Below are 11,957 nucleotides of genomic sequence, written 5' to 3'. Positions count from 1 at the left end.
TGAAGAGCTTGCCAACTACCTCAGTGACCTCCATCAGGGAAATGAAGCTTGACACAGGCCTCCAGCCCTGACTCCTGTGAGGGAGGCATATATCCCAGATTAAGGAGTTCTTCATAGTGCTCATTCCACCGACCAACAACATCCTCATTTGATATCAGAGTTTCTCCACCCTTGCCGAACACAACTTGGGCGCAGCCAGCCCCACCAGTCCTGAGTCACTGGACAGTTGTCCAGAACCTCCTTGAAGCCGACCGAAAGTCTTTTTTTCATGGCTTCTCCAAACTCCTCCCACTTCTTAGGTTTCACCAAGTTCTACTGCCGATTCATCCATAATTTTAGTTCTCTGGAAGCTCCTCTTACGTCTCTACTAACAGGGGGCTCCAAAAAACTCAAGTGGACCGAAGAGGCTGAGAGTGCATTTCTGAAGTTAAAAGAAACCGAATCACTCTTTTGTGGTATTGACAGATCAAGAATTTAGAATACCTACGTAACGCTAAATGTCTGAATGCACGACAAGCCAGGTGGTCTCCGTTCTTTTCTCTTTTCAGTTGTAATATCATTTATAGATCTGGCTCTAGGAACACAAAATCGGATGCACTTTCTCACATTTACCAAGAAAACCAGGAGGTACCTGAACCGAAATTCTTCCTCCCAAAGTTTCGGTTTCCTCCATTAGATGGGAGATAGTTGAGGCCATCAAGAAGGAGCTAGCTGATCTGGTTATCCCCAGTCAATGTCTTCCAGATAAGACTTATGTTCCAATTCAACTTCGCACATAACTTATCACATGGACCCAGGAGAAACAAGAACAAGTCAGCTACTATCCCACAAATATTTGTGGGAATCTATGCATACAGATAATTATTCTTTTGTAGTTTCTTGTTCAACCTGTTCACAGTGTAAGACACCCAAAACCTTGCCTGCTGGTAAATTAGTACCTTTGCCAGTACCCAACCAACCTTGGTCCCATCTAACCATAGATTTTGTTGCTGATTTACCGGAATCACAAGGACATACCACCATCTTCACTGTTATTGATCACTTTTCTCGAGGTGTTCATTTTTTCCTTTCCCTTACATTCCCAGTGCTTTTCAAACTGCTGAAGCTCTGTTGAATCAGGTTTTTCTGAATACCTGAAGATATGGTGTCAGACCGGGGTTTACCTATCAGGTAGGGGCTGCCTTCTTTGAGAGCATGGGAGTGTCTATTTGCCTCTCTTCAGGGTATCATCCTCATTCAAATGGCCAATGTGAGAGGATGAATCAGGAACTCGACACATTTTAAAGGATCTTTTGCCATAAGAATCCCTCAGACTGGTCAAGATACTTGGCATGGGCCGAGATTGCGCAGAACTCTCTTATAAGTTCTGTAACAGGGTTAACTCCTTTTCAGTGTTGCTTGGGATATCAACCTCCCCTGGACCCTTGGACAGGGGCTTCCTATGATGTTCCCACAGTGGATTCTTGGCTGGAGAGGAGCGAAGAAGTGTGGGAACAGATGCATCAAAGAATTGAACAGGTGATTCGGCGAAACAAGGAGCAGACTGATCATCATCGGAATAAGACTCCAGTCTACCAGCCCGGAGACGGAGTCTGTTTGGCCACGAATGACTTTTTACATTTACAGGGAAGTAAAAAGTTGTTGCCTAAATATATAGGTCCTTTCAAGATTGTTATAGAATCAATGAGGTTACATACAGGTTAGACTTAACATCCCTCAATGTAAAGTTTCTTGTTCATTCCATGTATCTTTATTAAAACCTATTATTGCACACCACCCCCACCAGACATGATAGATTGGGAACCTGTTTATACTGTTCATAAAGCTGTTGGATGCCAGGAGATGATGAGAAACCTGCTCCTCATCCTAGGGGCCGCCCAAGAAAGGGTCTCTCCAGCCTGCTTCCTGCTTGTTTGAGGGGTCTGCATGATCAGATCCCTTCTGTTCAGTGCCTTGACAGCTCTGGATCTGCCCCTATTCGGAAGTCTGGCGGTGGGCGAGCTGGTTGCCTTGGTTGGCCTAATTCCGAGGCTACCCAGGACTCTTTGGGGGATGGGGTTCTGTCACGCATCCTCCAAGTATCCTCCTAGATACGGACTCGATCACCTGGCTCCTTAGCACTCCTATCAACGATCTCGCTGTCCTGAATATTAATTCTTATCACCCGTGTTTGTGTTTACATGAAAAACATAGCTCAGTATTTAAGCCCAGGGCTTTAGTTATGTTCTTTACAAAGTATTGCCTCCTTTCTGTGAGCTACTGAGCATTTATTCTGTTCTGTATTTCTCATGTATGATCTTTGCCTTGTTGTTTTGACTTCATGCCTTTTGCCTTTCCCATTTTGGACTGTTCGCCATTGTGGTATGATTGTGTTTTTTGTAAGCTTTCTGGAACTGACCCATGTCCGTTTTTTTTGACAACGACCTTGGATTGTGTTACTATCAGTCTACGTCTGACATGTTAAAAGCATAAAATCAATCAGATCAATAAATCAAATCAACTTGTGAGAGATCTAATATGGACAAGAGCTAAATTAAAAACCTGTGTGTTTTGCTCCACAACTGTGACTCACATTTTAAATACTGTAGATTGAACAGGAAGTACATTACAGATAATGTGGATATTATCTGGAACTTCCTGTTCTTTCCATTTCTGATAAGTAGTGAAATGGGAGAAGTTACCGGCAAACAGGTTCCAAAGCACGTTTTCAAAACATGTAGTGCTGACATCACTGCAGCAGCACGAGCCTGAAGAAATATCAATTCAAGTATAATATCGAAATACATTTTCCCTCATCACTGTATCCAAACAGTGACCTGAGCATTGAATTACCGACACCTTGAATGGTGAACAGAACGCTTTAGTACCCGTACACATCCCTAACACAAAAGAACCCAATGGGCGCACAGCACAACATTCAGTCACCGCAATACATCAGTATAGAAATGTTTCACCTCTGCTGAGATGTTAAACAGATCTGCAAAGTCCCAGAACTCTCATACCGCAGACTGAGAAGAGGGTCTAAACGAGAAATCGTTACACTTTGACCTAAAACTAGCAAGTGTCCAGTCGTCTCTCTCACTGACCTCTGTGGAGGAAAGAAGGCGACTACATCACCCCATGACACACCTGATGTAAGTGTCCATTCTGATGAGGTGGATGATCCGTATGGATTCTCTGCCATACAGTAGAAAACTCCATCTGCTCCTGCAGCTAAAGTTAAACTGGCTCCTTCTCCAAACTGTGTGATGTTCCCTCCTGTCTTCCTGAACCAGGTGTAAGAGCTGGCAGGGTTGGAGTCGCTGACACAGACCAGCGTGACGGAGCCGTTAACCTCAGTCTCAGATACAGATGGAGGTCTGGGAGAGTCTGAACGAGACAGAGACTCGACTAGTTACTGAGCTTCTTACACTCAGAGAAAAACATCATACAGAACAAACTGCTCTTACTCTGAACTATAAGAGAAACTCCTGAACAGTGTTTGGGGAGTCACTAAATGAAAGGAACTCAGTTTAAACTGTTGTAATGAATTCACTGTAACACTTTCTAACATGTCACACTGAGGATTAACAAACACCATGAATAAAACCTCACAAGTACAAACGAATGATATTGGACAGAATCAAAACCACAAACTGAATTATATTAGAACTGTATAATCAGCGTCTCTCAGAGTGACTGAACATGAGTTCACTGTAATCCAGTGGAAGCTGCCAGTGAGATGATCGAGTGAGTGCAGGATGTTCTGGAGGTTCTGTTCTGTTCTGAGGGCAGATTAAAGTGAGGTCTTACAGACGGCAGGAGAGCCGAGCTCCTCGTATCCTTTCACAGCGCAGGAGTAGCTGCCAGCATCCACAGTTCTGTCTCTCAGCTCCAGTTCATTTCTGTTCTGGTCAGATACAGGCTGTCCGTTCCTGTACCAGATGTAGGTGGGGTTGTTGGGCAGAGTGCAGGTGGAGCTGCAGTTCAGCTTCTTTACTCCTCCATCTGTATCTGACACTGTAACCTTCAGATCTGCAGGTGATTTTGAACAAGGTTTAGTGTTATTTTCATCTGTAGACACTCTTCCAGTTAACTCCCCTCACTGTATGTTATCTAGTAGGGATGTGTATGGACACTCGGTTCACTGTTCCAGGGGTCAGTATCTGAACACTGAAATCACTGCTGGGGTATTTCTTACGCTGCATAATGTAAAGTCAGGGAGGAAATAATACAGGTCAACTTCCTTTTTCCTTTCCTGAGATTATCTGACTATCCACTCATTCACACTTACAGACACTGGAATATCGGAATTAGTCAGAATGCAGGTCTTTATTATCCAGAGTTACCTGTGACGGACAGAGTGACTCCAGGTCTGCCAGAGTATCTGCCGTCAGGATGATCAGTGTAGAATCTGAAGCTGTATGTGTGAGCGTCGCTCTCTCTCAGGTCAGTGATGGTCATTCTACAGGAGTTCAGGGTCAGGCTGTACTGCACTCTCCCCTCATACTGATCAGACCGTCGTACATCCTCAGGCTCAACACCAGACTTCCACTGACTTTCAATGAACCAGAGTGATTTAGTCACTGTGAGTCCTTCAGGGTGTTTATAAGTGCAGGACAGATTAACTGATGATCCTTTCAGAGCACAGACACGTCCAGGAGTGTAGATCACAGCCCAGTCCAGTTTACCTGGAACACAGAGTCACAGTCAGGAAGGAGGAATTTTATAATATTAGAATATCAGTCTGCTACTGAGTAACAACACTATCCAGCGTTATACCCTCAGAAACAACCTTTGCTTTATAAAATGATGAATGTAGCTCTTTATAACTGTTTGAAGTCCCAGTCGTTCTGCTGTCTAACATCTCCAAAGAATGACCCTCATTAAAAGTCCATGTAGAGGTGTAACTAAAGCTCTTCCTCTCAGAAAAGCTGAGGGAACAGCAGAGAGACACTGGCAGTGAGACAGACAGAGACAGTGAGAGAGAAACGTACTACAGTAAATACACATTGCTATGACCTCAGGGAAAAGACTGGACCCCGACTGGACTGGGAGCAGATCGGAGGAGTGAAGATGGGATTATAGACGCCCCAAACCACAGGATAATCTGGGGACATCGTTGTTTAGGATCCCTCTGATATTGGAGACCTTCTGCAATTTCAGATTTGGCCCAGTTATCCTGTAGTGTCTGTGTGGCTACCTGTCTGTCTGTGCCTGTCTGTGCCTGTCTGTCTGCCCTGTGATGGACTGGCAACCTGTCCAGGTTGAATCCTGCCTTCCACCCAATGCCAGTTGGGATGAGTTCCAGCTCCTCCGTGACCCAGAAGGATAAGCGGTTTAGACAACGTGTGCATTTTATTTTATTCACTACATTTAAATGTTCTGGGGCTTTTACCAGGGGGCGGGGCTTAGAGGAGGGCGGTCACCTGCAGTCTGTATTTGTAGCCTGATTTTGAGTGACAGGTCTTCTGAACAGCCTCTCAGCATTAACCGCCTCCAGCACGGGAGAACGTGGTACTGAGAGCCGCTATGAGTGCAGCGCTGTTCCGATGTTGTGGACTGTGTTTTAAATTATTGATGAATCATGTTTATCAGTCTTGTGTCCAGCTGTGAAAAATGATGTCATTTGGGAAATTATATTTACAGAAATCAACAAAGTCTGTAAGATAAGATAAAAACGTCTCTTCTTTTCCATCAAACCCCTTTAAACCAGTTTATAAATCACTGCTTGTGTTGGTTTTCACCAGCTGGTCCAGCATTTCTGGATTCCCAGTCCTTCACCATCTACTCTGAAGCACTGACGCTGTGGAAACGTGTGTTTAGTGGGCTTTAACTCCGGCTGTGCTCGGCGTCTCACTCCTCCTGCAAGTTCATCAACCAGCTCATCTGAGTGTCTCTGATCATCATTTTCATCCTGCAGCTCCAAATTAATCTGAGCTCTGTACAAATTTAAGGAGCTTCAGAAGAAGAGAGATGAAATCTCCACCGGTCACTAAAGCAGCAGCTGAACTCATAATTAATCAGTTATTAATCAGCCTTTGATCAGCTGATAGCAGCAGCTGGCTAGTGCAGCATCCCATAATGCACCTTCTGTTTAATTTCCATGTGATTGATCCGGTAAAATCAATCATTTGAAATGCGGTTCTGTGTGACGTCGTGACGAGTTCTCAGGGTTCTGATCGATTTCAGTGTGTAAATCCAGACCAACGGGAACTTCATGGCTGTTTGGAGCGGAAATGGAATGACTAAGGGGGGGGGGGGGGGGGGGGGGGGGGTGTCTGACTGTAAGGGGGGGTCTGACTGTAAAGGGGGTATGACTGGGTGTAAGGGGGGGTCTCTGGCTGTAAGGGGGGGTCTGACTGGCTGTAAGGGGGGGATCTGACTGGCTGTAAGGGGGGGGTCTGACTGGCTGTAAGGGGGGGGTCTGACTGGCTATATGGGGGAGGGTCTGACTGGCTGTATGGGGGAGAGTCTGACTGGCTGTAAAGGGGGTTCTGACTGTAAGGGGGGGTCTGACTGAACAGCACTGACCATATTAAGGTATTCCTGAGTCCATACAGTGACAGACATGATGTGGTTCATTATCACTGAGAACAATTTCCTGCGTGTGTTTTAAACATTTTATAATTTAATAGTTTGTCTCTGGAAAGTTCTGGTGAAGCTTTAAGCAGACTGAACCTCTTCATTCTGAACATCATGAACGTTTACTAGAATTAAAGGTTCTGTCTGTGTTCTGTCCGGGTCATCCTGGAAAAGCTGCTTCCAGTTATCTGAGGATTTTATTGATCAGTGATCATGAAGTATCTCAGTATCTCAGTTTGCAGTGACAGCGTTCAGATCTCGAAGAACGTTCTTCCTCAACGGAACGTCTGAAATCAGCACTGAAAGCTGCTTATTTGGTTCTGAATTTCTTCTAGAATTACTTTTCTTCAGTTTTGCTGACAGACTGACTGACACTCACACTTCTGCTGAGGGGCGGCGCGGTTCTGGACCTCACAGTATCTGTCCTGAACAGGTGAGCTGGTGGAGATGAACCAAACTGTGGCTTCATATGAACATCCTATTATTTCTCTATTCCAGGATCCTGGATATCTGTATCTGTACCAGCTGTAGTAACAGTTCCCTTCAGGCCAGCAGGTGGAGCTACAGGTCTGTTTCACCACTGTCTGTCCTGCAGGTTTACAATCCACCTTCACCTGCAGAACTGAACACACACACACACACACACACACACACACACACACACACACACACACACCCCATGTATCAAAATGTTGTGAAGCAGAAGTTTTATTAATGTGTTTATGAGCAGAAAAGACTTTGATCAGCAGTGTTTAACACTGTAGCTCCACTCAGAACATCAGATATCAGAGATATGAGCTTCACCTGCAGACAGTCTGAGTGGAGCCACAGTGTGAAACACTGCTGAGAACATTCAGAACATTCACTGGACAGTCAGTAAAGCTCCAGCGCTATGATTATATTTCATAGATTTCATTTCATATCAGAGAGAAAACATTTAAAGGGTCAACACACTACAAATTTCTCCTCTTCTGCTTTTCCCTCTGATGTCCACTTACACTGTTTGAGTGGATTAATGTCCCAAAACGTCTTCAGAATCTATTCATTTATAAATGTTTTGTTTAGTGACATCACAAAGAAAACGAGCAGTAAACCGGCCGCCTGTGTCGTTTATATGGACTGTCTGCGCTGAGGAGTGAACGCTATGACCCGGTCCGGGTTCAGAGACCAGCACACGACAAAATACCAAACCAAACTACTAACGGTTTAAAAATCCAACAAACCTGAAAACAAAGACAGAAAATATTAAATCTTCCTGAACAAAAACACAAAACCCAGAGAAACAGAACCAAACCCAAACAATGGCAGCCAAACCCTCACCTGGAGAAGTTCTTACTAAAACACACTGAAAGGGAAAATATGTACAGAATATACCACAGGCTAGCGGGTTTAAATGGGCCGGGCTAAACCGGGTCAGAAGGCCGATTAGTCTGGGGCGACTGCTGTCAGGTCCAGGTTTAGAGTCACGTGGGCCTTAAACTCCACCGCTGTGTCTTCAGAAGCTGCAGTTTAAACTGAACCCAATTCCTGGGTCATTTACAAACAACATGTCTGCCACTAGATGGCGCTGTAACTCAGGTTTAACTGAGGTTCATCTTAAACCTGGAAAAACCTGGTTTAGCTGAGTTTTAGGGTGAGGTTTCTGTAGTTTGATCAGATCTTCAGCTCCGTTGTTTAATATTCCATATCTGGACTCATATTCCTCCCACTACAGTGTTTCTTCACGGCATGTTCTAATTCCATGCTGTATCCCACACCTACAGTACTGCCCTCACCTGGAGGAAGCGTTAATCACAGCAGGACTGATTAGGTGTTCCAGAACGTGCTGCTCAGAGAAGCTCCAGATGACCCGAGTTAAGGCTAGTCACTGTTTCTGACTCTGAAGGGAAATTTAATTCATTCAAATATTTATTTTTATTTCCCCTGAGAAAGAAGAACAGTGGACTATTCAGACTGAGCAGCTCAGAATGATCAGCGATGTTAAGCAGAACGCATCGCCTGCAGCGCCTTCGGCCCGGGGTCAGCGCCTTCGGCCCGGGGTCGGCGCCTTCGGCCAGGAACACAGAGACACAAGCAGAACACGGACAGGGAAAAGGAGCAGAGCGTAACGATGTGTTTAAGCTCCACCGCAGCGCATTTCTGTCCCCAAACTTCTGCTTTTAACTGAGGAAGATCTGAACAGCGTCTGTTCTGTCACTTAAGCTCAGTTTCTACTGACTTGCTCCGCCCTGTTAACAGAACCGAGAGCTGCTCAAAGACGTGTGAAGATGGTGGAGACCTCACAACCACAGAAGAGCTGACCTCAGTTTAAAACAGCTCCAAAGCTTTAACAGAGGTAATCACACAAATAAGCTCTGATGAAGATCTTCAGCTTAAAGCTGCAGTTAGTCTGAATGTTCTGGAAGTGTAAGAGATTATAAAACGGTATCAGTTATTAATCTTTAGCTCCTGCAGCTCTGCTGTTCGTTCTAAAGCCACTTCCTGAGACTGAATCGCGTTAAATGTATTAAAATGTTCTGAAAAACACTGAAACTGTTAAATGTTGAAGGGTTTTTAGTCTCTACACGTTAATCTGACGCAGATGTAGATCAACGCTGTGGAGCACAAACACATTAAGAGCAGAAATGGAAATAAATGGAAAGTTTACCTGCCAGTAAAATGAGGATCAGCGCTGCTGGAATATTTACTGAGCTCTGGGAAAACATGGCAGCATCGCTCTTCAGACCCAGCGGATACCTGAAGGTCCAGAAGGTCCAGAAGCTCCTCACTCTGACTCTCCTACACTTATGAACTGCTCTGATCTCAGCAGAGAGAAAGTCAGCAGAGACACTGAAGACGTGATCTGCACTGTGTGGTCTGTCGTCGCTCCTCCCCTTTCAGCTCAGAGTCGCTTCCTCTTCCACTCGACTCCCTCAGAAAGACGTCTGAGTGAGATCATTTTATTTCTGTGATTCTCTGTGAGGATCATCTCATCACGTCACATCAGAACCCACTGCCATACATTAAAGTCCAGAACGCCGCCACTTCAGAGAGGAAGGGGTCAGTTATGATAGCAGTGATATGAGATGAAGCTCCTCTTCTAAACGGCTCTATTTCTGTCCTTTTATCTCCAGAAAGGTTCATGATGTTCTAGCAGGTTTCGACTCTCCTGGGTCCTGATATTCAACTTCTAACACCTTCACCAGTTTGGTGGCCATCATAAACGCTGCTCTCTCACTGTTACAGTACAGTTCCTATTTTTTTTGCTGAGTTTAGATTAGATTCAGTTGTCACTGTGCAGAATAAGAGAAATAAAACATTTGATTTTTTGTGTTTTACTTCGGCCGTTTTCCTTTTCTTTTCTTTTTTTTCAATTCAGTAAATTACAGTAAGACAGAAACTACAGATTTTATAGTTTTCTCTCAATAATCATTTTAAGGAATATTTCAAAACAGGCATTTTAGGATGTGCTTTTAATGAAAACTGGTAACTGAAACTCTGAGGACCAGCACATGAGAGATGAGCTTATCTTACACCATCAGCTGTTAGATTATATTTACACTAATGTTCGCCCTCAATCACGTGACCAACACTTCACACACGCAGAGCGGCTGCTGTGACCGTTTACCAGAAACAGACGTCTTTATTTTGGTCATTTCAGAGAATCTCATGCAGGCGACATCCATTCATGCCTAAACATCTGAACAGCAGCAAACAGCTTCTTTAATTTGGTTCCACACAATAATAGTCTGAGTGTAGAGAGCTAAAGCCAGCTTAGAGAACATTTAGATGGGAGCAGGTTTAAAACTAAGAATCCAGACTAAAAACAGAGCCAAATGATGTTAAAACCTCCACTGTTCAAGCTCTAAACACGGTCGTCTGTTTGGTGGGAATGACCATCAGAACAAACGCTGCTCTCTCGCTGTGCATCAAGTTAAACACTAACAGTCCAGAGTTTCTGCTACCGGCTCGTTCGGGTACGGCCATGGCAGTGGTGATGGACTTACATGTGTAGATAAGCAACATATGTGCTTACTGAGTTACCCCGGGTTGGGTTATGGGGTAGTTGTGCAGGGTTAGTGCCAAACGGCAGTGTTTCAAATCACCCTGGGGGCCCCAACTCACTCATCATAGGGGGACTGATGCTTTGGTTTAACAGTTCTTCTTCTGGAAATGAAATCTTACACATCTCTTCTGCCTTCAGTGTGACAAATGTGGAAGAGGTCACTCTTTACACCAAACTCTTGGTAAATTTGGGTAAGTTTTGCAAATATGTCATGGCAGGGGGATCCAAGATGCCTAGGGCTCCCCGTATTTCACACCTAGCCAACGGTCATGTAGAGATGTGTGGTTATTGATGACCTACCTGCTATCCCGGCAGTTTCAGCCAGCACTGAGCGGTGGGTTTCCCCTGCTGCTGGGTCAACGAGCCGAGCCAAGTACTACAAAAGAGAGGAGGAGCTGGTGATGGAACAGAAGCTCAGAAGACCAGCACGAGAGAGATGAGCTTATCTGACATCAGCGTCTAGAACTATTAAACTAACACTGTCAGTCACATGACCGACCCTTCACACACACAGAGCCGCTGCACTCACCATTTAGCAGAAACTGTCGTTTTTATTTTAAGGTCAATCTGAAGGTCATAAGCAGCCGTTCTGAGTCTGCAGGACTTTAAAACCGTCCATCATCATTCTCACATTATGAGCTGATCGGCTGTCACACTTTATTTGGTGACAGTGCAGGTGTGGAGAGTTAAAACCAGCTTAAATCACTTTAGATGCTTTTCAAAACATTCCAGCCAATAAAGAAGAACTCCTTGGCTGATCACTGATCATTATGGAGGACTATGGGTGTGATGAAAACCACATTAGCTGACATTAATTGTGAAGTGTGTAAAATACTGCAGTCAGTTTAAAAAGCTGCCATCAGCTCAAATAACTGCTCCTCACTTCAAGTAAGTGGGAGGTGATGCAGTAATTGTAACAGGCCTAATCATCTCACAGTGGAAGCTGCTCAGCTCACTAACAGACTGCATCAGTACTAATTAGGGACGCATCGATACCGGTACTGATATCTGGTATTGGGCTGATTCTGCGCTCATTTACTCCACCTCATATAAATTCACCAATACCAACGTTCTGATATCAGCTGATACCGTGTGCCGTGAAGTCGACATTTCCTACCAAAGTCCTTCTGAGTGACTTTACTTTTACTGTTTATTTGTATTTATAGTAATATTTTTGGTTCTTTCAGTACTAAAGTAGAATTCGGTGCTGCTGTTAAGCAAACACAGCTGTAAATAAGTACTGATCAGCTGCTTCTTCACATGGCCAATCTCTCCTTCTCCACCTTCAATTGCTTTTATTTCATGATCTCAGATGGTTCCCTGCTTCCTATGTCGTGAACTACACAGG

The 11,957-nt window shown here is 44.5% G+C and overlaps 1 protein-coding gene across 1 annotated transcript in view; it reads right to left on the bottom strand.

Annotated features, from left to right (window-relative positions):
• LOC119263553 overlaps positions 1–10,983 on the bottom strand; it is a 19,007-nt gene extending 8,024 nt beyond the window's left edge. The window contains exons 1-6 of the mRNA XM_037538965.1: positions 10,910–10,983; positions 9,212–9,836; positions 6,944–7,186; positions 4,329–4,670; positions 3,793–4,014; positions 3,130–3,369 (exon numbers count right to left, since the gene is read on the bottom strand). Of these exons, the coding sequence (XP_037394862.1) occupies positions 3,130–3,369; positions 3,793–4,014; positions 4,329–4,670; positions 6,944–7,186; positions 9,212–9,269 (1,105 nt within the window). The 5' untranslated portion in view covers positions 9,270–9,836; positions 10,910–10,983. The remainder of the gene's footprint in view (positions 1–3,129; positions 3,370–3,792; positions 4,015–4,328; positions 4,671–6,943; positions 7,187–9,211; positions 9,837–10,909) is intronic.
• Between the last annotated feature and the right edge of the window lie 974 nt (positions 10,984–11,957).

Source organism: Pygocentrus nattereri, chromosome 6 (genome assembly GCF_015220715.1).
Source record: "Pygocentrus nattereri isolate fPygNat1 chromosome 6, fPygNat1.pri, whole genome shotgun sequence".
Classification (NCBI taxonomy): Eukaryota; Metazoa; Chordata; class Actinopteri; order Characiformes; family Serrasalmidae; genus Pygocentrus; species Pygocentrus nattereri.
The sequence above is the reverse complement of the archived record's forward strand: the minus strand, read 5'-3'. Positions and strand labels throughout refer to the sequence as shown.